The sequence below is a fragment of the Giraffa tippelskirchi genome, chromosome X (genome assembly GCF_054371585.1).
Source record: "Giraffa tippelskirchi isolate mGirTip1 chromosome X, T2T-mGirTip1v1.2.pri, whole genome shotgun sequence".
Lineage (NCBI taxonomy): Eukaryota > Metazoa > Chordata > Mammalia > Artiodactyla > Giraffidae > Giraffa > Giraffa tippelskirchi.
In genome coordinates, this window is record NC_137289.1 from 126,781,524 (window position 1) to 126,808,847 (window position 27,324).

Sequence of the window (27,324 nt, forward strand, 5' to 3'; positions counted from 1 at the left end):
GTGGAATGTTCTCTGTTTCGGCCATAGGCTGGGAGTTGTTGAGAAGAAAGTGCTGGGTCACTCTGGTTAGGGTATAAGTTGCACACTGGCCAGACACAGAGGAGCAGAGAGCAGGGAGCTGTGTGTTCAGCGCTCTTGAAGACAATGCAAGTGGAAGACAAGTCACCTGGACTGTAGTTATGTGTCATCTTCAGGAACACCACAAACACAAGAGAAAAAAGAACCACCTGAGTAGGTCCAGAAGGCTAACACGCCGCAGCCTACCTCACCTGTAAGGGAGGTAGAATGAGGTCAAAATCATGGCCAGTGGCTCTGGAGTCTACATCCTGAACATGGCATTCAGCCACCTAGATGATTAATGTCACTGGTAATGGATGTTTTGACAACAAAGTGTGCTGCTGAATGCCTCATATGTTTAGACTGTTTAGACTGTGAAAGCTCTGAGGACAATTCAAGAAAACTGACCAATAATCACTTTCACACGCAACTTATCGAAAACTTGGTGAATGCAACTCTAAAAGAAGTGTGAAGTTCTTCCCTTAGATGTAGGAATAAAATGAGGGTAGGACATTAAAAACTTGTTAACCTATATCAAACTGCCCGTGGGTATTTCTTGTAAAAATCTGCAGTAACAGAAATATCACTGTTACAGTATCCCATGAATTTGTAATGGGATTGACATGTTTCTCCCATTTGACAGCTGTACAACCCTATTTGTGCTCCACTGTGTCCCAAGGGCACTTAGCACATTGTAGGCACTCTGAGTTTGCTGAATGACTAGTTTTGATTGTGCTTAGTCTTTTTTTGAAATGACTTTTATTTAGGGAAATTAGGGAAACTCTGGGGGAAAAAAATCAATGTTTCAACTTAGGAGTGCGAGTCAATTTCAGAGCCAAGATGACATTAATTAAGGAACCACCACCAACAACAACTAATTGTTCCCTCTATCTAGAGACAAATTAGCCAAGCAAGAAAGAGAATACCCCTTGAATGATGAGCTAGAAACATTTAAACTCTAAGGAGATGGCAATAACCACATCATGCTTTCACCCTTTACACTAGTAGCATATCAATTTTAGATGTCTGGGTTATTTTTTCCTCCCTGTATGAATGAAGCAAAGTCAAACATAGGCAGATATTCTATTAAAACTACTAGGAATGAACAGAGGCATCTATAATAATCTCACACTCTCAATTATTTTAGGGCAACTTCATACATGAAGTGCTTTGATTTCAAATAATCTCTGTCCACTCCAAGCTGTTCCTTATTCTATTCTTTCTCTCCTCAGTAAAGAGCATCTCTATAACCATCCAAGAGCTCCAGGAAAAAAACAAAACCAAGTCTCATCTGTGACCCATTTCTCCCCTTCACCCCAGTACTCTCTCTGCTCCCCTGACATCTAATTCATCAGCAAGTTCTGGCCCTTTCTCCTCACCTTCACTACAACCACTGTTGATCAAGTCATCGTCCTCTCTCTCTCAGGATTTCCACGGTGGTCTCCACACTGGTCTCCTTGCATCCACACTTACACCTTTCCTATCCACTCTCCACATAGCAGTCAGGAAGTTTGTTTCTAAACCGCAAGTCAGATCCTGTTATCCTCTATCACCTCACTTAAAGCCTTCTCATGGCTCCTTGTGACACTAAGAACAACATCCAAACTCCTAACTGGCCAACAAGGACCTATCCACTTTCCAGATTTCAATTCCTACTGAAAGCCTTTATCAGGTTGTAAGAAACAACCCTTCTTTTACGTTGTTTTTGACATGTTGGCCTTCTTTCCGATCCAGGAATTGGCCAAGCTGATACCCACTCAGGGCCTTTGCACATGCTACTTTCTTTTCCTCAAACACTCTTCCCCCAGATGAAGAGTGTTTGGCTGGTCCCTTTTGGCCTCCGAGACATCAGAAAAAGTGTCACCTCCTCAGAGAGGCCTTCTCTGGCCTTCTAATCTAAAGGAAGCCTTTCTCCATATACTCGATCATATCACTGGGTTTTATTTTCTGCGTGGAACTTATCCATATCTGAAATTAGCTAATATTTCTCTGCTCTTCTTGGTGGTCTCAAACGCACCAGAAGCAAAGAGAAAAGGGACCTAATCTTCCTGTTTATTGCTGTATCCTCAGTTCTTGAAGAAATGCTTGCCATTGCACAGGCACTCGAGTATGTGCTGAATGAATGAATGAATTTAACTGAGATAATCACAGAGAGAGTAAAACATTAAAAATACCTTTTATGTTGGAAATATCAATATTGAGCTGCCCGAGTTTCTCACACGTTTTCTCTATACACTCATAGACAGACTGCAGAATTTCCTTAGGGTCCTGCTCCACCCACCTTCAAACAAAAGAAAGTATTTTGGTTAGTCCACAAACAAGCAAGACAGATATAATTTATTTCTCTAGAGATGTTCACTTATGAGGATGTGGCTGCATAAACTGAAGAAAATCAGATAAGCAAAGCATACCCAATATTCTAAAGAAATGACTTAAAGAAGAGCCAATTTCCCTTACATTTTTATTATTCTTCATACAGTAATTAACCGTTTGAAAGGAGGAAATACTAGGCCACAAACAGCAGATATTCTACCTGTTTTAAAATCATTTTTTCAAATCCAGTAAGAAATAAGTTCCCCGATTCTTTATATCTTGTAGGTCTGATGAATTCTGATAATATTCATGTTTCACTAGCAGACTAGATACAGCTATTATTCTTTTGACACACTGATTTCCTTCCTTATATATTTGTTTATTTATTTATGAAGCACAACAAATTCTAACGTTAAATAAGTATATTAATCACTTTTGTCATGATTTTTCCTAAAATGTTTTGTTAGAAAGTAGGGAAAAATTTTTAATTCCTTCCAAGAACTATGTCATGTAGACAAGTGATTGGTCCAAGTTTTCAGACCAAGTCCCAGTGCAATTGTACGTAAGGTACAAGGACCTCAGAAGGAAGAATGGCTCATAATAAATGACAAGGATGAATATATGGGAGAAACAAATGGCATACCTTATCTATGGAAAAGTAGAAATGACACAAATTAAAAGAATCCTACGCTACAATCTGGAAGTAGCAAGGGAATGACAAATGCCTTTCTTCTCAGCCTTCCTCCAGGTCTGCGCAGCTTTCCCCTAGGCCTGCCCAGCTTTCCCAAGGTATGAATTCTGTCTCTAAATTTTCTCTTTCCAAAAACCCGATCTCCTTCCACATATTTCTAATTTCTATTCCTCCAAGACTAACTATCATCTCTCTTAAACTGCAATGGGATCAGGTCTATGGACAGTCATTCCAATGCTAGTAACATGTCAATAACTTTTATTATTAAACAAAGGAATTCCCTGAAACATAGGAGAACATTTTTAATGGAAAATCTGGTAAGGCACTGCTTTGATTTCCTCTTTCTTAAATTGAAGTAAACTTTACAATATAATGAACAGATCTAAAGCACATACATTTGTTGAGTTTCAACACATGCATATACCAATCTAACCAACACCCACATCCAGATATAGAATATTTCCATTGCGCCAGAAAAGTTCTTTCATGCCTTCAAGTCAATCACACACTCACAGGCAACCACTTTTGGGATTCCTATCATCCTAATTAGTTCAGCATCTTCTTAAATTTTAGATAGTCATATAGGATGTATTCTCCTATGCCCAGCTTTTTTCATTTTCCATGACATCAAAGAGATTCAACCATGTTGTTGAATGTATCAGGTCACTGTTTTAAAACTGTCGAACAGTATTTCATTGTTATTGTTTACTGATGAATAGTATATTCATTGTTTACTGATGGCAAACATTTGAGGGGTTTCCAGTTTTATTATGAACAAAGCTACTATAAGCATTCATGTAGATAAGTCTTTCCATAGGCATATGCTTTCACTTCTCTTGGATGAATTCCTGAGTGGAATGCAGCAGATATATGATTAATTTGATAAGAAACTGCCACATAGTTTTTCAAAGTGGTTGTATCATAAATATCAATTTTTGAACACTGTACAGTATATGTATATGTACTATATAATGCATATATATTAGTAATACCACAATTACTACATATGAACATTATTTCCCAAAAGGATGATTTAGTAGCAGATGTTAAGATATATGAATTTAAAAAAACCTATCTCTTTATTTAAGGAAAAAACCCTCACGTGCAAATCAGGAGAGAAGCGGGTTGACAATAATGAAGACATAAAACTAAATGACTTCAAAGTCATTGTGGAATTTCTGATATCTAATGCACCTTTGCTTTATTACTTTATTACTCCTTTTCTGTCCCTGAATTTCTAAGCCATCAGTCATCCACATTTTTGCTGACATACCAAGTTAGTGCTTCTTTTTCTTAATGTATATTTACTTATTTATTTATTCTTTTTGCTAAGCCGAGTCTGAGTTATGGCACATGGGCTCAGTTGCTCCTTGGCAAGTCAGATCTTAGTTCCCTGACCAGAGATAGAAACCAAGTTCCCTGCACTGCAAGGCAGATTCTCAACCACTGGACCATCTGGGAAGTCCCAAGTTACTGCTTCTTTTCTTGATTAATACCTATTCCTTGTCTTCTCAGGAGGGTATTTGGTTAAGTTGACTTTACAGAGACATAGGGCAGGTGGGTTGAGATGGACTAATAAACACGAGGTATCTTTACATATTAAATTAGGAAACATACCCTTCTCTTGGAAACTCTTGTTTTATTTCCACTTGATGATGACTAAGTAGTTCGGCTGTTTTTGAATTGAAAACCTGAAAAATATATTGCAAGAGTAGAGTAAAAAATGCAGGTAGACAGCAAAGATGTTCAAAAGTTATTCAGCAACTGATGTTCTTATTCACTGATAGAAAAATCATTTCAGAGGAAATGCCTGACAAGATGTTCTACTTTCTCTTCAGATAGAATCATGCAAGTTATAAGGTAGCTTCAGAAATAACTTCTTTTTAGATAAATGAAAATCTGTTAAAGATAAAGCTGAAGAGGCAGTTCTTCATTCTTTAAAAAAATGGTTCCAGATGTAGGAAATTTAATACATCAACCAGTGAATAGCATGGATTTCTTTTAGAGATTAGGAAAACCAAAAATAAAAAAGCTGGATCAGTGCTGATAGTGATAGTGTCAGGTTCCATTCTGCATCCATCTTGCATGTAGAAACAGGAATCATAGATGCCCAGGCAGGAAAGCATCCTGTGTAAATTCCTTTGAAGGAAAGTGTAACAATGCATCTCACTCTTATGAGAGCCAAGGAGAGTCGTTATCAGGAAGGAGAGAAGAGGACCGACCATGGCATCAAGCTGAGTGCTCTCTGTGACATGAATTGGTGACCCTTGATTATAAAACATTAAAACCCGTGGAGGAAAGCTACCAAAGAATAAATGCAGTACTAGCCTCTGCAATTTTAACACCATTAAAACAAAGCTTCCTAAAAACCTAACAACTTCTTTTCCAAGTATTATTTTTCACCTGGTTATATCTATATTTAAGTATCACATGACTTAGTCTTTCAGAGTTAAGAGTTCATATTTTAATTAAAATTAACTTCCCCAATCACTCTAATTGCAGCAGTAAAGTCACCTCCAATTAAGAAAGTGTTTCCAGGCCTAGGTTTCCTGTGGGAGAAAATTCCTCACTGAAGACAGACTCAGAAAGACAAAGTAATAAGGGAAAACACATAGCAAGTCTTGTTGCTGCTCACCTCCCTACTCACCACACATATCATCTTTTGGGGAGGAAGTGATAAACATAATGAAAGCAAGAAGGCAAATTCTCAAGTCCTCTGAGGAGATAAAATATCTCACAAGTCAAAGGTTAACCCGACACATCATAAATAAAAGGCAGCTGGCAGAAACCACCGGTGTAATATACCAGTAATTTACAAATTTAGCATTAGTGTAAGTTTCTAGGATGTCCACTCCATTTGTCCCATTTTATTTTCTAAAGTTTCTCTAGGGCCTGGAATAGTGCCTGGCCTAGGGTCGGTAATTAATGAACATTTGTTGAATATCTAAAACACCGTGGTCTATCAGGTACTTGTTAGGAGATACATTATTAAATCAAATGGGAAATGGTTATATGGCAGAAACTCTAATAGGAAGCCATAGTTGTATAATGTTTCCTCATGTGACTCCTGCTCCCAAAGTCTACAAGTCCCCAAAGGACTCTGGAACAAGAAACAAGAGGGGTGGGATGGGAAGGGGGAGGGAGGCTTAAGAGGGAGGGGATACACATATAATTATGGCTGATTTGTGGTGTTGTACAGCAGAAATCAACACAATATTGCAAAGCAATTATCCTCCAGTTAAAACATTTAAAAAAATAAGGTGTGCCTTTTTGGTGGATGGATTCATAAAAGACTTCGACAGTGGACCTAGGGAGCTATGAATGGAGTATGCTTCCTCTTCCATCACCCACTAGTTTTAAGTAGGCTAATGTCAGGACCCTCATGCACACACACAAAAACGGATTTAAAGGCTGTTGAAATAGGCACTGAAAAGGGAAGGAATTTGGCAAATCCTATCTGGCATATTAGAGAGTGATGTCTGATCACAGAACATGTGGATGTAAGAGGATCAAGTCCAGACCTCTCTACTTCTTTAGAGCTCTGACTCTGAGAAGAAAATGGACATCACCTTTAGGTGTTTAGGATCTGACCCTGTGCACCACTTCCCAGTGTATGGGGCACGTTTTAGATTTACTATTTTAGAATCTGCAACTTGCTTCGTGGATCACCATCCAAAAAAATATAATGCAAATCACAAATGCCAGCCGCATATAATTCATAACATAACTTTATAATTTAAAATTTTCTCACAAAAAAACAGTAAACAAAAGCAGGTAAAATTAATCTTAATAACATTTTTTAAACCAATATATCTAAAATCATTTCAACAGGTGATCAATACAAAATTGATTAGCTTGTCTACTTTTTTAGCACTAAGTCTTTGAAATCTGGTATAGATTTTATACTTCTGGCCCAACTCAATTCAGACTAACCACATTCAAAGTGATCAATAGCCACCTGAGACCAGTGGCTGCCATATTGGACAGTGAAGTTGTGGAGCAGTGCTTTTCTCATATATCTAGGTTCACATGAGGAACTGTAATGAAGCCTCCTGATTATCCATTTGTCTGCAGGTGGACAAGTATCCAAAGTAAGCTAAGGATGTTTCCATAAGACTCTATGGCTGTTGGGTAGGTAACTCCAATGACAACACATTACCCAGGAGTGAAAATACTAGTCTGTTCTTTTCAGGTAGATTTCAAAAGCCACTGTCACTGAAAGATGGCAATGGCTATATAATTTGCTTTATAAAATGAGTAGCATGGTCATTCATGTAAAAACTGTTAGATGGCAAGGGAGAAACACCCCTGAGTTACAGATGCTCCTCATCTTTTTTGCCCTTTTCAAGTTTGAAACTCAATTTAAAGATCAGTCCAAACTGCAGACGCACAATGGCACAGAACAGAAACTCTCTTTAAAAAAATTCATTTTAAGAAAATTCATTTAAAGGAATATACAAGAGTTTATGGGATCTGGAAGAGATCTGGGCCAGTGTTCAGTGTCCTCCCCACATCTCTAGGACCCTTCAGAAGCCGGGAGGGAGGGATAGAGAGTTTTAGCTCAGTCTCTGGACCACATCCTACCTTAGATTCCATATTTTACTGACTTCAGCTTTCAGATTTAAACTCTTCTAGAAGTGAGCTTAACCACGGAGTTCCAAGGCAGAAAGCAAAATGACAATACAAACTGAAACCCATGGACATAACAGAATGCTCTCTTACTTAACCAACAGAGCTCCAAGAGATGGGATAGGACTGACAAAACAGGGCTAAGCTCTAGGTTTTCTAAATACCAGAGCTTTTCCAGTACAAAATCATACCGGGACTAATTGTGATGTTTTCATCCATTAAGTGGCAGAGAATACGAAGAGGTTTTCTAACATAGGGCTGCCTATGCTATTAAGAGGAGGAAGGACATCCAACTGAAACTTGGGGGGGAATCAGAGAAGGGCTCTCAGAAGATGTAATTTGCAAACAGACTGGGAACAGTGGGGAAGATAGGCTGAGGCAGGGAAAGCAGCTGAGGATGTATGTGTCTGCAGTGATCCATGTAAGATGCCTAGAGGTGTCTTGGCAGCCGTGGGTACTGAATGAAGTGCATTGCTGAGATATTCAGTTTAGGAGATATAAGTATTTAGATGCATCAAGGGCTTGGATAGGGAGGAATGACAAAAAAGCAGGAATACTCAAGGATGACGGGTTACAGGTTACAAGTTAAGAGTTTGCTATACTCAAATGGATAACCAACAAGGACCTACTTACAGCACAGGGCACTGTGCTCAATATTATGTGGCAGCCTGGATGAGAGGGTAGTTTGGGCGAGAATGGATACTTGTATATGTATGGCTGAGTCCCTTCGCTGTTCACATGAAACTACCACAACATTGTTAACTGGCTATACCTCAATATAAAATAAAACGTTTTTAAAAAAAGAGTAGGCAATGTTACAAAACAAAGGTATGGGAAGGAGCAGTAATTACAGTATGGAAAGAGGTAAAGCGATTGCCAGTTTCATTTTAAACAACCTCTATTTGAGTGAAGATACCCAGCAGTCAGTTGCTAATGTTTGAGGAAATAGCTGAAAGAAAGAGATCCATTAAGGGCAGAAACTTGGAACTAGTAGATAAATAAGTCCTGGAGAGCTGATGCACAGCAGAGTGATTACAGTCAATGGTAATGTACCAGAAACTTCAAAGTTGCTAAGAGACTCGATCTTAATGGTTTCCACCAAAAAAAAATAAGTGAGAATTATGTGACAAGGCAGAGCTACGGAGGTAATGCTATGGTGGTAATCATATGGCAATATACAAATATATCAAACAACACAGTGTACATCTTAAACTTATACGACCTTCTGTGTCAACCACATGTCTATTAAAAGACAGAGAGTTTTAGAACTGCATGTGAGCCAGAAAGGCAGTTGAGAGCCTCATGCCTGATGTCATATGGAGGCAAAAAGCACCGGCCTGGAAGAGCTGGGGCTGGGGGTCAAGCTCAGCCCTGTCCATATCAGTTTTTTGGTTGTGTTTGTCTTTTTTTGGCTGTGCAGGGCAGCATGTGGGATCTTCCTTGACCAAGAACAGAGACTGAACAGGTGCCCCCTGCAGTGGGAGCATGGAGTCTCAACCACTGGTGCGTGGGCTAAGTTGCTTCAGTTGTGTCAGACTCTTTGCGACCCCATGGACGGTAGCCCCTCCAGGCTCCTCTCTCCATGGGGATTCTCCAGGCAAGGAAACTGGAGTGGGTTGCCATACCCTCCTCTAGGGGATCTTCCCAACCTAGGGATAGAACCTGTGTCTCTTATGTCTCCTGCACTGGCAGGCAGGTTTTTTACCACTAGTGCCACCTGGGAAGCCCTTAACCCCTGGACCTCCACGGAAGTCCTATGTCAGCTGTCTGACTTTAACTTTTCTAAGTTGCTGATTTTTCCATCTGCAAAGGACTAAGTAATGTATGAAAAGTATTTCATATAGGGCGAGCACACAACATGTATCCAAAAGATGTTACCACTACTGTTGTTATCAGTGCTACTATTTTGATTACTGTGCCTATTATTACTACTACCACCAGCACAGCAGATAGGTGATAAGAGTTCGGATTTAAACAAGAAAAAATCACCAGTTCTGTATTCATCTCTAAGCCCAAATCATGTCTCAGTGCCAGAGTTTGTTTTTGGTGGGGGAGGGCAATGAAAACCTGAAGAAACAAGTTCAGGTAGGAAAAGATGTTACCACCACTACTGTTGCTACTACTACTACTGCTACCACTTACTACTACTATTTCTACTATAAGCAGGAGAATTACAAGTCATTAGTCTATATTCACCACTGTGCCTAAATTATGATCAATTTCCAGATTTGGAAGAGGGGGACACTTAAAAAAACCTAAAACAAGGAAAATTACTTCTATAAAAACTGTTTTCAAAGAACTTTCTGAAACAATGCCCACCTTTTCTGTCTCAGCTAAAGCGGACTAGTGGAGACATGAAATGCAGTCCTTACTAAGTAACTGTCTTTCAGGCTTGCCTCACCCACCCTGTGACTAACTCAAGCATCCCATCATAAACATGCATTCACTTCCCTCCCCACGTGATTTCCCCACTAGCCTACTCATGCCACACTCTACTGGGTAAGTAAGACACTTTTCAGGAATGCAAACTCCGTCTCTAAAACACCACGATGTTATGTAAATCTGTAGCATCTAAAATAAAAATACTAGCTACGAACATGTTACATTGCATACTTGACCACAAACGGCATCATGGCATCTTCCCAAAGCCAGAGAAATAAAGAGAACATAGCAAATGGCATATTTTTCTTTAAAAAGTGAGGTTATATTCAATAGCATATACTTATACATACCGCTAATATAACTATAGTTGTTAAATCCAACTTTTCCCAAGACCCCACAAGTTTTCCCTCTCTAGTCTTTCAGTCCAAGAGTTCTAGACAACACATCGAGCCCTGGAGGCCTCTCTCTGCTGATGTCTATTCATGTAACAAGCTCCTCTGTTGCTGCTGTTGTTTAGTCGCTAAGTCGTGTCCAATACTTTGCGAAACTATGGACTGTATGTAGCCCACCAGGCTCCTCTGTACATGGGATTCTCTAGGCAAGAATCCTCGAGTGGGTTGCCATTTCCTCCTCCAGGGATCTTCCTGACCCAGGGATCAAACCCATGTCTCTTGTGTCTCCTGCATTGGCAGGTGGATTCTTTACCACTGAGCCATGAGGGAAGTCCAAGGAGCACCTACCAGATGCCAAACGTTGTGTTAAGCTTTGGAGAGGAGGAAAAAAAGATACCACTCTGCCCCTCATGGAAGTCTCAACTGAAGGCTCTAAACATTTATGCTTATGAGACAAGAGGACAAGAGAGGGTGGCAGCCCTCTGATGAGATGTTCTTACCATTTCTGTAATGTGATGGGCAAGAAAGAAAACCAACTTAGTGGGGGTTGGAAAACACAGTTACATTTATTATAAGAGGGGTCTCATTCCAGCTGTGGGCCAAATTTATTTTACCAAATTCACTGTTCATTAGTCCCTGTCCCCTAATGGGTTCTTAATATTTATGCGTTGAATACATAAACGAAAGAAAGAAAGCGGAAACCCATCCCTTAACCTTGAGATCTCTAAGTATGATGAGACAACCGGGGCCAAGGCAATGTTTCCTGCCAAAATAAGCATGGAGCTACAATTCAAGCCATTCTTCACAGATGCTGGCTATTGGAACAAAATGGTTACACAACCATTATCCATGGTGACTACACCTAAGCCCTGCCCAGGCCCCACTTAATCTGAGTCACAAGATGATCAAAATCAGTAGTACTTATTCAAAGGCAACCTTTAAAAAAAAAAAAAAACATATTGTGAAACCAGTGTGTAAGTCTGTTTTACTTGGTGAAGATTCATCTGGGACTATAATCAGAACTGGTAAGTGCCCAGACTCCTATATTCCCTCCACAATCAGTCTTCCACATCCATGGTTCCGTTTCTACAGATTTGAGCAACTGCAGATCCAAAGTGTTTTCTACGAAAAAATTCCAGAAAGTTCCAAAAAGCAAAACATGAAGTTACCCTGTACCTGGCATCTACACTGTATTTACAACTCCTTACACAGTTTACATTGTATTAGATTTAAGTCATCTGAAAGTTGAAAGTTTAGTAGCTCAGTCATGTCTGACTCTTTGCGACCCCATGGACTGTAGCCCACCAGGCTCCTCCGTCCATGGGATTTTCCAGGCAAGAACACTGGAGTGGGGTGCCATTGCCTTCTCCAGAGGATCTTCCCGACCCAGGGATCGAACCCGGGTCTCCCATGTTGTAGGCAGACACTTTACTGTCTGAGCCACCAGGGAAGTCCCTAGAGAGGATTTAAAGCGTAAGGGAGGATGTGCCTAGATTATATGCAAGTGACATGCTATTTCATTATATAAGGGATGTGAGCATCCTACGATTTTAGTATCCATGGGGGACCTGGAACCAATCCCCTGGATATGGAGAAACAACTGTACTCAGAAAACTGGGGAGCCTACTGAAGGCAGGAGGAGTTAGGACAATAGGTTTCTCACTGGGAGACACCTGGACTTGAAGCCCAGTTCCACCAGTCACTCTGCAACCTTGGGCACATTCCCCAACATGTTCTAATCAGCTGTGTAAAGGAGCTCAATAATACTACCCACATCACAGTTGTTATGAGGATTAAATGAGATAATGCTGGGAAAGTCCTCAATGAGTACCTGACACATCACAGGTACAACACAATCCAAGCCTTTGTTTTTTTAATGTATTTTTAATTGGAGGATAATTGCTTTACAATGTTGTGTTGGTTTCTGCCATATATCAACATCAATCAGCCATCAATATACACACATCCCCTCCCTCTTGAGCCACTCTCCCACCTCCTACGGTGGAGTCTGTTTTTTTTTTTTAACAGTCAATCTAATGGGGAAACAACAAAGCTACCAAATTAAAGAAGGAAGTTGACTGTTTAAGCTGAAGCTTTTGTCTTATAAAGAAATGGCCCCTCCTTTAAACCTGTTACACTAATTCTCTTTCCAAGAAGTTCCTACTCTGCAATCTGGGTAAACCTGTGCCAAGCCCAGTTCACTTTCCTATCAGACAAGTTGGAAATTTTCCTTTGGTGCAAAACATATGCCTAGGGTCCCCAGATTAAGTCTTTGACTACTAGAGGAAGAAATGAACACATCCTAAATTTGCAGTTCTACTACTAAAAGAGAAGCAATTAAGTAATCAGTCAGAGAGGTTTAAGATTTTTTGACAAAATAAAAAGGAGACTCAGAATTAAAATTCAGTTGACCTATAAAAATCTTTTCAAGAAATATGTGTAAAGCACTCCCTGTAGAGAAGACAGGTGTTCATTTGTCATGTTGACCAAGATATTTTAAGGAATACAAAGATGAACAAGTCTCCAAAAGGAGGTTCCTGCTTTAAGTTCAGCAGATATATGATAACACAAAGTAAAGCTGATAAGAGCTATTAACAGAGACATAAAAAGAATGGTCTAGGAAGGAGGAGAAACTCTGAGTAAGGGTTTGAGCAAAGACTTCCACCAAGAGATGGTAACTGAGCCACTATTTGGAGGTAGAACAGAATTTCAAGAAGCAGATATGGGAAAATGAGGAGGAGGCATTTCCCTTGGATGAGAGAACACGAATAAAGAAATCTTGTGTCCTTTACGGGAGAAAAAAATGTAACTGGCATAGAAAAAGGGACAGGGAAGCTCAGTGAGGTGATTGGTCTTGTGAACACTGAATGAGACATGCAAATGCAATGAATAATGGCCAGGAAATTATTTTAATACTTTTCGCTTTATATGCTTCCTTATGACAGTTCTTATCTGTTGTATTCTTTCCTGAGAAAGTAAGCAATTATCTTTGAGTCATAATTACAATGTGGAACGATATGACTGGAACAACCCCTGGGATCACCTTGTGACTGAAGCACTTGTTCAGCAAATCTATTATCTGAATTTTGCAGACAGTGGTTTAGCAACTTCTTTCCTTATAACCAAGGGAGGAAAAAAACCCTTTCTAAACCATTGCCAGATTTTTCTCTACTTCACCCAGGATCTCTTCACAAAGGTAGTCTTCTATCTACCTCTGAAGCTTTCTTGAAGAGTTGTTTCTCAAGGAGCAGGAAACTTTACTGATCAACTTTTAAACATCACTCTATAAGCAGGATGGGAGCCTTCTGCATGTGCACCTCAGCTTACTCACTGAGATCAAGCCACAGTAAACAGCAGCCAACTTCTTAAAGGCTCCTGCTATTCATGTCAATCGCTGAACAACTGACTGTGATAATAGAAAGTTGATTCATTCCTTCCCCACCATTACAGAAAGACACTCCTCGGGCAACAGAATCTGAGGGGCCAGGAACAACCTGCAGTAGATAAAGAAGACTGCTGGGCTACATGCATGGCAACAGTGTTAGTCGCTAAGTTGTGTCCGACTCTTTGCGACCCCATGGACTGTAGCGCCTACCAGGCTCCCCTGTCCATGGGGTTCTCCCGTCAAGAATACATTCCCTTCTCCAGGGGATCTCCCCGACCCAGGGTTTGAACCTGGGTCTCCCGCATTGCAGGCAGATTCTTTACCATCTGAGCCACCAGGGAAGCCCCATGTACAGCAACACTGACGAGTCAAAAGGAAGACCAGCACAGTCAGGCTGGCAACTCAAAAGGCAGCCTACAGAGTTAGGAAATATTTTACACACTTTCAGAGAGGGCAAAGGCTGTATAAACTTGGGAACAACTGCCATGTTTGGTTTGGCCCCTACAGTCCGTTAGCAACTAGTTGCCAACATTTAAGGACAGGAAGATTTCACTGAAAACGCTTGACTATCAATTCTTCTTAAAGAATCTGAAGCTTGTGCAACATGAGGCGAGTGTTCCTGCCTGGCAGCTAGAGGCTGTCCTTTTAGCCTGAGTCTACTCTCCAGCCTTTCTCCTCCCTCTACCTGTCTGTCCCCTGCAGGCATTTACGTGGGCAATTCTTGAACGTGGCTTCAAAACTCAACCCACAGTTAGTCAGCACACATGTCTTAATGGTCTTTCTTAATTTGGGAAATGGTAGTGATGACTGTGTACTTTATTAATCAAACCAGTTAGGTGATCTTTCTTACTTATGATTCAGGGTTACTTTATAAATATTTATATGAAAATAAGATAAAGTGAAACCTGCCCTGTCTGATCAAAAGATAAACAATGTAAGAAACAGGAGAATTAGGTCTTGGCAGCTCAAACCAGCGTAAGTCATTAAGTAAGAACCAAGCTAAAACTGGACTAAAAGCTTCTGACTTTAGACAAGAGAGATGAGTATTAAAATGAAGGTACAGATGCAGGTTTTAGTCAAGTGGTCAACTAAATAGAGTTCTGAAAAAATATAAGATATATATACAATGTATAAAAAATAAGATATATACAATATATACATACGTATATATTCTGAAGAAGACATGAAAACATGAATTGAGACAAAGAAGTGAAGAGGGAGTTAAGCAATCATTAAATATTTACATCAACTTGCCAGGTTAGTCAAATGCCCATTGAAAGAATGAGCTCTTAACCAACAACAGTTTATTTCAATTACTTTTAAATGATCTTACTGAACTCAGTACTAGATCACTTTAAGAGCAAGTTTCCTAATTGCCCCAAACCAATCAGCAGAGAGTCACTTAAATAGCACTCCATTATGGCAAAACTCTGCTGTCACACATGGCAAATAAAAAGAGAAACAATTTCCCTGTCACTTTATGCTGTGAAGTGCCGAGAGGACAGTCATCTTTGTAACAGGCAAAGTATCGGAACTGAAATTTACGAAGCTTCGAAATGAAATCAAGATCCCGGTAAAAGCAGTGTAGAGTGACTTTTTCCTAAGGTGTTCTGCCACTAGCCAGCCCCCGAGCATTCTACCTTCTGCAATGTCTGTGGGAGAGGATGACAAGGCATCATCACGCAAATACTATATTTGTTTGACTGCTCCACAAGACGCTGTGTTAGGCTCCCACAGCCGTGACACAGCTTCCCCCCATCCAAGGACGTCCTAAGCCGGGCAGGCCAAATGCTTCTGGGGAAGACTGCAGCAGCGGTCAGTGTGGCCACCTGTCCCCGGCTGCAGGCGGGCCGCTCTGCACGGATGCTCGATGAATCCTAGCTCCCTTTGGGGGAGGAATCCCCCCATCAGTAGGCGGCCGCGCTCCACCACCGAGGCCAGGGCTACTCAGCTCAGCCGCGGGGGTCGCAAGAGGCCGCGTTCCCCCAGGCCCGGGCGGGGCGGCTCCAGCGTGGCAAGTCCCACTACGGTGCCCTTGGCCTCCTCCTCTTGCCCCGTGGCCGGGGCCCCGGGCCGTGGGAAGAACGGGATGGGGACGCGACACTCAGCCCCGGCGTTCCAAGGCTCCCGCCCCGGTTCAGCACCTTCTCAAGTGGCACCCACCCCGGGCTCACCAGAAAGCGCGTCGAGCTGGTGCCCTGGTCCACTGCTCCCACCAAGGGCCCCAAAACTGCTTTCTTCGCGGCTGCCATGAAACCAGCTTGGGATCGGCGGGCAGTCTTGACCCGTTTCCCTGGTGACGGCGGCGGGCGGGGAAGGGGCGTGCGGCAAGCCTGGAGGGCCTGCAGGCTGGCGGCAGTAGATGGCTCGGACCACGCTTCGAGCGGCCCCTTTACCGGCGCGGAGCCTTCTCGCCCCGCCCCTCCGGCCCAGGCCCCGCCCCCACCCGCGTTCCCCACGACTTCGGGGGCGGGGCGAAGGGGGGGGCGCTGTCTGCCAGGCCGGCCAATGACCGAAAGCGGAAAGAGAAGGAACGTTCAGACAATCTGAGGGAGCGTGACGTCATGGGGCGGGGCCTGGGCGCGGCAGAGGCGGTGTCCCGCGCGGCAGGTCACGTGGGCCCGGCGAGCCGGCTGCCGAGCCCGCCGGCAGCGGTGCTGCCCATTGCAGGGAGCATCACTGGCCCGCGGAAGGGGCACAAGCCCACCTACGCCCTGGGGCTTCGGCTCGCGGATGGGTTCCAAAATGCAGAACTGCTTGCTCCTCTGGCGGGCTGTGCAGAGCACGGCGTGAGTCACTCTCCGGACTGACCCCGCCAGGCCTTCCCGCGCTTCCGATGCCCCGCCCACTTCCCCGTTCCTCGTCCCACTTAAGAATAATCCCTTTCACTGGAGCTGACCCTAGGTAGTGTCACCTTCAGGAGCAGCGCGAATCCTTCGCCTCTGGAGGTTTTTCAAGGATAAGGAACTCAGAAGTTCTTTCGGTTTAGCGTTTAAGGAAAGCGCTCACAAATCAACCTCGTCCGGTCATCAACTGACTATCCAGAAAGTCCCGGGGCTCCTCCCTGTCCTGATGCGCCCTTGCTCCTCGCTTGACCTCCCTCTGGTGTCCTCTCCCTTACCCGCCATTTCCTCTCCCTCTGTTAAATGCTGTGGACAGCAAAAAGAGAGAAAAGGGGCCTGGTCATTTGACCTTGAATTTACCTTGCTGGGTTCTTTGGGATCCTGTTTTTCAGGAGTTTTTAAACTCTGGACCGAGACCTACTATGAGAAATAGTTAACAAAACAACCCCAGGCAAATGTGTGGGTGTGTGTGTGCACGCGCGTGCCTTTATAATTTATCTAGTTACATGTTATATATATTTTATATAGTTACATATATTCTAAATGTTTCCAAAACAATATTTATCTTTCTATCCTATGCATTCTGTATTTTCGTTATTCTGTTGCATATCATCTTTTTAAAATGCTGGTTGAAAAATCACTAAATTGATTCTGTAAACCAGCATGCTCTATCAATTTCAAAAGCATTGTACTATTCCCACTCTCACATTTTTTCCCACCCCATTTCCTTAATCTCTCAGTGTTCTGGAACATTTCTATTTTTTCCCCTTTTGCCTTACTCTCCACCACATCACTTATTCATCTCTTGTGTTTACAGTTTTCTCACTCTTGCTCTGGAAGCAAATTTTCCTATACTCTGTTTAGAAATCAAAGTCTAGTGTTCCAGATGAGGCCTGCTTCTGGAGATGCTGGACTTGGTAAGTACTGATAAACTGACTTGCTTTAGGAGTGCAGATGAAACAGTATTTCTGAATTTCCTGGAAAAGGAAAAGACACAGACAGGCATACCAGCAAATGTAAAGGAATTAGGCCAACTTGCCCCAGATGGAAAACCCTGAAAAATGTTAATTGACTGATAGAGATAAAGATTTCCTTGACTCTAACAGGCAGTAAAAAGAAAGTCACCAAACCTACCACACTGATCCATTAAACAAAAATCCCTGAGCATGTCTGAACTTTCACACACTTTTGACTCTCAGATTCTAACAGGACAGTACGTGTGATCAGAATTCAGACGTTTCAGAAAAAGTAGGGCTAGATGTACCCGAGAGATTCTGAAACTTATTGATCCTGTGGTTCCCATGATAGTCTGTGTGTTCCACACTGTCATTCCTTTACCAAAACAGAACTTATGTCTGAGGAAATGTGACTTATGCATGTCTTATCCTGGATGGAATCTAAACTTTGAACCCTTATCTTTAACATAGGCATTCAGAACATCTACCCAGTGTTCCAGAAACTCAAGATACTTATCGAACCCTTACTGTAACATAACTCACGATTCCTTAAAGACAAATATTCCCATTCTTATGTTGGTTCAGTTGTAATTCTTGAACCACCTTGTGGCTTTTGCCTGTATAAGCCCTTTACTCTTTCTCTTCCCCAGAAGAAAACCTGAATCTGTGTCTCTGGAAATGCAATTCCTAAGACTCCAACAAAGCTCTTTGTTTTGCAGCCTTGATATTGATGATTGATACCAAGGATATCAATGGGTCTTAAATGGGAGAATCCAGCCTTATCTCAACTCCACACCCTAAATATTTACTCTGACTCTCAGAAACTTATTCACTCTCATTCTTTTGGAATCATCCCTGTTTGCATGCTGTTTCTTATCCCTTTAAACCCCAGCTACAGCCTGGAAACTTAAATCTATTATATATAAATATAAAAATCAACCAATATATATTCTGATTCCATTTTTCACACAATGAGAAAAAGTTGGAAATAACTGGTGATGAAAAATTAATCAAGGGACTTCCCAGGCAGTTCAGCGGTTAAGACTCTGCACCTAATGCAGGGGGTGCAGGTTCGATCCCTGGTCGGGGAACTAAGATCCCACATGCCGTGCAGCGTGCCCCACCCCTAAAAAAGAAATTAATCAAAAGTCAATTCAAGAAAGAAATGGAAAATTTTTTTTGAGCCAACCTGAGGATTACAGCCAAGGAGACCGTCTTTTAGAAAGCTCTAAGGACCGTCAGAAGACAGAGCACAGTTATGTTTTTGAGACTAAAGGTGATATGTTAAATGACACATTGACATGTTTATGTAATCCAGATCTGCATGTAGAAAGCTAGTAGTGGGTCATCCTGACTGTTTACAAAGTTACAAAGGAATGGTATCTCCTAAGGAGGTCTGTGATGCAGATGCAGAATACACACTAAAGGGGACAGAGAAAGCCCAAACAGGCCGAGAATAATATGTTTAAATTTTTCTTGTCTGGCCATAAAATGAATTTAATCTCATCATATCAATGGTCCACGTGAGGCCCAGAGTGCATACGTGACTTGTCTGAGACCTTCAGTGGTAGAACCAAGACCAGAATTTTCACCTCCTGACACAAGCAGAGTGCCCTTTGATGGCAACCTGAGGAAAATTAGGAAGAGAAATGGATAAAAAGGAAGAAGATAGGATGCTGATCCACCTTGATCTCCCCAACACCCACTGAGACTTGAAGGCAAAGTGATAGAAAAAACACTGGATTGGAAAACTAAGGACCTTGGTCTGAAGTTGACCCTGGCATTTAACACTTAATCTTCCTGAACTTGAGTATCTCATTGCCTCCCATGGCTTTCTTTTGCTTGTCTGTAAAATAGGGAAAGTATCTCTGACATGGGTAGGTTAATGTGAGACTTAAGTAACACAGTGTCTGTGAAAACACTCTAGAAGTAGCACAGTTCATCATGAAAGGCAAGATGGAGGCTTACTAGCAGGTGTGTTTCTATCAAAGAAATCCAGAGGTAAAGACCAAGGTCCCTCATGAGAAGGATTTAAGTAGCTTGAGTCATCAAAAGCTCATTGTGAAATATCTCAGACTGGTACAGCAAGAAATCAGTGTTAACTCCACCCCTCCCCCAAGAGTTTCTGGGTGTTTCACTTATATTTCTCCTCTAGTTTTTCTTCTTATTAATTTACAAAGAATTTATATAAGCAGAAAGGCCACATTTCCTTAGAGAATTTTTTTCTTTTTGTCCGGTAACACTTCTTGGTCTTTTCATATTTGCCCGACTTATTTTTTCGAGTCTAGTGCATTTTGTTTGTTTGTTTCTCAACTTATGCAACTTATGCCCAGTGTTCCAGAAACTCAAGATACTTATCGAACCCTTACTGTAACATAACTCACGATTCCTTAAAGGCAAATATTCCCATTCTTATGTTGGTTCAGTTGTAATTCTTGAACCACCTTGTGGCTTTTGCCTGTATAAGCCCTTTACTCTTTCTCTTCCCCAGAAGAGAACCTGAATCTGTGTCTCTGGAAATGGCAATTCTCAACTTTGTCTGCCTCTTTGATCAGGTCTTTATTCAAAATCAGCTGTCCAAAATGATTTGATAGTCTAATCTGTTTGGAAAGGTAGCCTTTCCTTAATCTCTCCTGGTTATTCTAATGATTACTTGGATATGGATTGACAGAGATACAAAAAAATAAGTATAACCTGGAGAGTTAGTGCTGGAAAGGATTATAATAAATAGGAGCGGTTCTCCTGTATTTTATGGGACTGGAACGATTTAGGCAGATACACGAAGTGCTGTGCCCAAGGTAGCAGAGGAAGTTAAAGACAGATTCAAAATTTAAATATCCTTGATAATAACAGCCAGATTGAGGGCCTTCCCCTCCTGCTATGTAAACTGGAAAATCTCCTCGCAGGCATGTTAACAATCTAAGTATAACATCACTTTGCCGACAAAGCTCCGTATAGTCAAAGCCATATTTTTTTCCAGTAGTCATGTATGGATGTGAGAGTTGGACCATAAAGAAGGCTGAACGTCGAAGAATTGATGCTTTTGAACTGTGGTGCTCGAGAAGACTACTGAAAGTTCCTTGGACAGCAAGGAGATCAAACCAGTCATCCTAAAGGAAATCAACCCTGAATATTCATTGGAAGGACTGATGTTAAAGCTCCAATACTTCGGCCACCTGATTTGAAGAGTTGACTCATTGGAAAAGACCCTGATGCTGGGAAAGATTCAGGGCAGGATGAGAAGGGGGCGACAGAGGATAGATGGTTGAATGGCATCATCGACTCAATGCATGTGAGTTTGAGCAAACTCCAGGAGAGAGTGAAGGACAGGGAAGCCTGGCATACTGCCATCCATGGGGTCACAAAGAGCTGGACAAAACTGAGTGACTGAACAACAACAACAAACTACCTAGCATTATATATCATTTCATGCAATGTTACAGTTATAATAGATATGGTGATCATTCTCAAACTTTACCTACATTAGAACCACCTAGCTGCTGCTGCTACTGCTAAGTCGCTTCAGTCGTGTCCGACTCTGTGCGACCCCATAGATGGCAGCCCACCAGGCTCCGCCATCCCTAGGATTCTCCAGGCAAGAATACTGGAGTGGGTTGCCATTTCCTTCTCCAGTGCATAAAAGGGAAAAGGGAAAGTGAAGTCGCTCAGTCGTGTCCGACTCTTAGCGACCCCATGGACTGTAGCCTACCAGGCTCCTCCATCCATGGGATTTTCCAGGCAAGAGTACTGGAGTGGGGTGCCATTGCCTTCTCCGAACCACCTAGCAGCAGTCCCCAACCTTTCTGGCACCAGGGACTGGTTTCATGAACGATAATTTTTCCACAGACCGGGATGGGGTTTGGTTCCAGGATGATTCAAGCCCATTACATTTATTGTGCACTTTGTTTCTTTTATTATTACATCAGCTCCACCTCAGATCATCAGGCATTAGACCCCAGAGGTTGGGGATCCCTGATGTAGAGGATTTGTTAAAACCTGGGCCCACAACCCCAGAATTCCTGGTTTAGTAGATGAGGTCTGAAAATCTGCATTTCTAACAAGCTCCCAGGTGATGCTCCTACTGTTGGTACAAGGACCACACTTTGAGAGCCACTGTGCCATGCGTATGCTAGAATTTCTATTTTTCTGGGATTTGGCAAAACTGTGAGATATGAGAAATTTGTCCCCTGACTTGTATAGAACTGTTGTCGCAAATCTTAGTTCTCTGTTAACAATCAAATAATCCACTTAGAATACTGGTAGTAAAGGTCAGAGGCAGAGATTCTCAAACATTAGTCTGTCTCAGAATCACCTAGGGCACTTATTAAGGATGCAGATTCCTGACCTCAAATGCAATGTGCAAGGCTCCCTGGTACCAGGGATTTTCTCCTGATCATTATTATATCCCTAGGGTATGGGTGTTCTGTAAGTAACTGTTGAATGAATGAATGAATCTATCAATATGATAGACTGTTACATAAGTGGCTCCTAATGAATTGTGCCTTTTGATGATAATGTCCTTGTGTTGTACCTTCCCACATTTTGGCTGGGTGGGGGGTGGTTATTTTAAAGTTTTGTTACAGATTTTGCTACTGGATACAAATAAAGGCATACAACTGTCATAGGTGTGATGGGCGGTATGTACAAAGTCTAAGCTGTAAAAAAGCATTACAAAATATAGACTTGTGTTTTGGAATATATTGTGTCAGAGGCTGCCCATATTAATGTTTTTGTTATAAAATGGTAACATTTCCCTTGATAAGCAGACAAAACCTATCCATTACCTTATAGACATTTCCATCTCCTGTAACTACTCTACTCTCACTTATCCAAATTAGTCACCTCTGTACCTTCACAGGTACAGAGGACACTGGGCTTGGGCCATGTGACTTTCATGATTAATGGGATGTTAGAAAACATGATGCAGGCAGAGACTTGAATAAGTCTTTGTACAAGAAACATATGCCCTCTTGAAACTGAGCCACCATGCTGTTAAGAAAACCAAACTAACCTACTAGCCAATGAGAAGCCATGTGAAGGAAAACTATGGCATTTTTGTTGACCAACACCAGCTTCCAGATACATGAATGAAACCATCTTGGATATATCAGCCCCAGCAGAGGTCCCAGCTGACTGCAGCTGCTAAATGAGGGACCAAGCTGAATGAGTGACCTTAGCCAATATCACCCAGAGCAAGAAAACCAGCTATGTCTAGCTCGTTCATAGAGAGTTATGAGAGATAATAAATGGTTGCTGTTTTTAGGCACTTGGTTTTAGAGCACCAGAGAAATGATATGATGAGTACATTTTGGTGTCATCTCTATTCCTCACAGAATTTAATTCTTGGTCATATTTGGTTACAACTGAGACAGTGGCTCTTTTGGAAAAGTCAAAGTATGAGCATCCAGAAGCTTTCTTGTCTTCCAAAACCTTTGAACCGATGCAAGTTGAGAAGGTTTCAATTGAAAACCTGTTCCTGATAAGGTTCTGGACAAGGATAATACCTGGAATGCCTCTGAAGTCTTGGTTTGATCTGTTAAATGCAAGTGGTGCTTAAGGTGGGACCATGACACTTTGCTTGCTTTGATTTCCTTCTCCTAGCATCTGTTTGGCTCTCTAGGCTCACATTCTCTTATGTCCCTCATGCTTTCTCTTTCACGTGCTTGTATGCCTTTCCCTCGGCATATGCTCACCTCCAGGCCTCCAGTGGCTAACAGAAGACAAAGATGTATGCTCCTTTTTATTTTCTGCTTTTGGCTACTATATATAAAGATGGAATTTTCCATGTGGAAAATGCTTAAAGAGATGAGAATACCAGACCACCTTACCTGCTTCCTGAGAAACCTGTATGCAGGTCAAGAAGCAACAGTTAGAACTGGACATGGACCAACAGACTGGTTCTAAATCAGGAAAGGAGTATATCAAGGCTGTATATTGTCACCCTGCTTATTTAACTTATATGCAGAATACATCACGTGAAATGCTGGGGTGGATGAAGCACAAGCTGGAATCAAGATTGCTGGGAGAAATAGCAATAAGCTCAGATATGCAGATGACACCACCCTTATGGCAGAAAGTGAGGAAGAACTAAAGAACCTCTTGATGAAAGTGCAAGAGGAGAGTGAGAAAGTTGGCTTAAAACTCAACATTCAGAAAACTAAGATCTTGGCATCAGTCCCATCACTTCATGGCAAATAGATGGGGGAAACAATGGAAACAGTGACAGACTATTTTTTGGGAGCTCCAGAATTACTGCAGATGGTGACTGCAGCCATTAAATTAAAAGACGATTGCTTCTTGGGAGAAAAGCTATGACCAACCTAGGAAGCATATTACAAAGAAGAGACATTACTTTGCCAACAAAGGTCCATCTAGTCAAAGCTATGGTTTTTCCAGTAGTCAGGTACGGATGTGAGCGTTGGACTATAAAGAAAGCTGAGCGCTGAAGAATTGATGCTTTTGAACTGTGGTGTTGGAGAAGACTCTTGAGAGTCCCCTGGACGGCAAGGAGATCAAACCAGTCAATCCTCAAGGAGATCAGTCCTGAATATTCATTGGAAGCACTGATGCTGAAGCTGAAACTCCAATACTTTGGCCATCTGATGTGAAGAACTGACTCATTGGAGAAGACCTGATGCTGGGAAAGACTGAAGGCAGGAGGAGAAGGGGATGACAGAGGATGAGATGGTTGGATGGCATCACCGACTTGATGGACATGAGTTTGAGCAGGCTCCAGGAGTTGGTGATGGACAGGGAAGCCTGGCATGTGCAGTTCATGGGGTCACAAAGCGTCAGACATGACTGAGCGATTGAGCTGAACTGATATAAAGATGGAAAAAATATGAATAATGACAAAAATGAGCTCAAAAATGGCATATATCCACTATTGATACTATGTATAAAATAGATAACTAATGAGAACCTACTGTTTAGCACAGGGAATGCTACTCAATGCTCTGTGGTGACCTAAATGGGAAAGAAATCCAAAAAAGAGTGGTTATATGTATATGTATGGCTGATTCACTTTGTTCTACAGTAGATACTAACATAACATTGTAAAACAGCGGCACTCTAATAAAAATTAATTTTTAAAAAGTGAAGTCAGTGTAATCACGATTATGTTCAATATTGTGTTCAATTATGATTAGAAATTATGCATTACATTTATGATCATGGGGCAATGGCTTTTCAAGTGCTCCATTCACACATTCATATCAAACAAAGAAAAGAAAATTGCTTTAGTGCCTTTCTCAAAAGTCCCCTAGTAGGCATAAAATACATGTTTGGATGAAGGAATTCACCAGTCTCAGTGAGATTACAATCGTTCATTTGCTGATTCCTTGACAAAAATGTGTGCTCTTGAAAAGAAAAGGTAATTTTACAGTTTGTTTGTCTAAGCTCCCTATTTAAACTTGAGTAGGAAAAAAACGGAGGAAAACCTATCATTTATCACTCAGTAATGGCATGTAAGAAAAAAGGAACAATGATGTTAATTGAAGTATATTCATTGTTCTTTTAATGGGAAATTCTATTTATTTTTGAAATATTCCACTAAAGTCATCTGTGTCTTTTGGGAAATTTATATGTAAAGAAACATATGTATATATGTATGTATGTAAATTTTTTTTGCCTCACCCCTTGGCATGTGGGATCCTTGTTCCCTGACCAGGGATTCCCATACCCCCTGCATTAGAAGCAAGGAGTCTTAACTACTGGACCACCAGGGAAGTCCCTGGATTTATTTTTTTAATTAAAGGATTCGAAATATCTTTTCAGATTATCTAGCTCAGCTGAACTTATTAGAGTAGGAGAAAATAAAGGCAAGAATCTAAGTTGCTTGTCCAAGGTCACTCAGACATATGAGGTTGGTTACCAAGTGCTGAGATGCACATGTGTGCCGGGAGCCAGCTCACGAGATCCCCACTCATGACAGGGTCATGAGAAAGAGGACTGATTTGAGCAAGGCTTCTCAGGCCTCAGGGATTCTCGGAAGGCTGCCTCAGCGCTCACCTTAAAGATATCTGTCTTTCTGATGTTTACTATAATAAACCTCTTCTTATTTTCTATGACTTAGGCAAAAGGCCTTTCCTGATTCCCTTCTAAAAAAGATCATTCTGAAACCTCAAATCAACAAGGCCCCTGAACGGTAGCACCCTAAATAAAATTATCTGGGATATAGAGTATGCTGATCTAAATTCCTTTTGCTAACATATTGGTTTGTTTAATAAATGTACCTGTGCCTTTGGAGCTAATGTGCATGACTATTCCTTAGTAATAAAACAGCATTGAGAGCCTCCACACAGAAAGCCCCTATGGGCACAAAACCCTTCGCAGGAAAAAAGGCTTGTTAGGAAATACAAAAAATAGTGCTTTGTGGAACTGTTACTTAATCTGTATTTACTCACTATGTTTTTACTCTTAATGTATTTAGCCTATATAATAAAAGCATAATAATTAGAGATTTATATAAATAGAAGTTTAGCTTTAATACAAATAATAAGACAATTGTTGATTTAACTGATGATTCTTACTTAGAGCTGAATTTCAGCTTGCTGTTCTTTGACTTTATGGAACTACATTCTTTTCTGTTAAGCTCAAGGCATAGAGTAAATTACCAAAAACAGGTTTTACCTTAAAATTTCCTGTTGATGAATTCTTTCCTGATGTGCCCTATACAAAAGTGTTCTGATTGATCAACCTTTATCAATGGAGAGTCACAGGGTGTTAGCAGGCCACCAGGCCAGAAGATGATGTAAACAAAATGAGGCTTTTTGTAACTAAAGACGAAGCTGCTGGCCCATTGAGCTAACTTGATAGGCCCATTAAGATATACCCATTAAGCTGAATCGGTATGTCCCTTAAGCTGAATTGGTATGACTCCATACTTTACATTTGTTTCTATATACCACTAAAAACATAAAAGCTGTCTTAAAAACAATAAAGTTGGAAGACACTTGGAAACGCTGAGACTCGCTGTGTCTTCTCATTCATATCGCCGACGCCCTCCATCCCGAGGGAACTCTGGACCCGCTGGAGCTGGACTCCGGCATGTGTGTGTCTGTGTGTCCTCTCAGTCATTTCCAACTCTTTGTGACCCCATGGACTAAAGCCCACCAGGCTCCTCTGTCCATGGATTCTCCAGGCAAGAATACTGGAGTAGGTTGCTATTCCCTTCTCCAATGAATTTATTACTATTCATGAAAAAAGCACTCAGAATATAAGCCAACCTACAAGGAATCAATGTTACTATTTTCCCAAAATACTGCAAACATATAAACATTATATATGTAAATGAGTAATCACTGAAAAAAAAAATTGTGGCCTCTTTTCAGAGTCATTCTTCCATACTTTTTGTTCTCCATTCTCCCAAGGCCCCATTTCTCACCACTACACAAAACCAAAGTCTTCATCTCTGTCACCAATCTCTCTACGTTATAGAATGAGTAATTAAAAACCGCACAGAAACACCGGATGCTGGTGAGGATGTGGGGCAGTGGGAACTCTCATTCACTGCTGGTGGGAATGCAAAATAGTACAGCCACTTTGGAAGACAGAATGGCAGTTTCTTACAAAACTAAACATACTCTTACCACTGGACTCAGCAATTGTATTCCTTGGTATTTACCCAGAAGAGCTGAAAACATATCTATACAAAAACCTGCAGTAGATGTTTATA

The 27,324-nt window shown here is 41.4% G+C and overlaps 1 protein-coding gene across 7 annotated transcripts in view; it reads right to left on the reverse strand.

The window, feature by feature from the left end:
* Positions 1-16,275, reverse strand: part of LOC145536000 (glycerol kinase) — a 75,950-nt gene extending 59,675 nt beyond the window's left edge. For all 7 annotated transcript variants that reach the window (XM_081564368.1, XM_081564366.1, XM_081564367.1 and 4 more), the window contains exons 1-3: positions 16,024-16,275; positions 4,679-4,752; positions 2,232-2,338 (exon numbers count right to left, since the gene is read on the reverse strand). In XM_081564368.1, the coding sequence (XP_081420494.1) occupies positions 2,232-2,338; positions 4,679-4,752; positions 16,024-16,101 (259 nt within the window). In that variant the 5' untranslated portion in view covers positions 16,102-16,275. The remainder of the gene's footprint in view (positions 1-2,231; positions 2,339-4,678; positions 4,753-16,023) is intronic.
* Between the last annotated feature and the right edge of the window lie 11,049 nt (positions 16,276-27,324).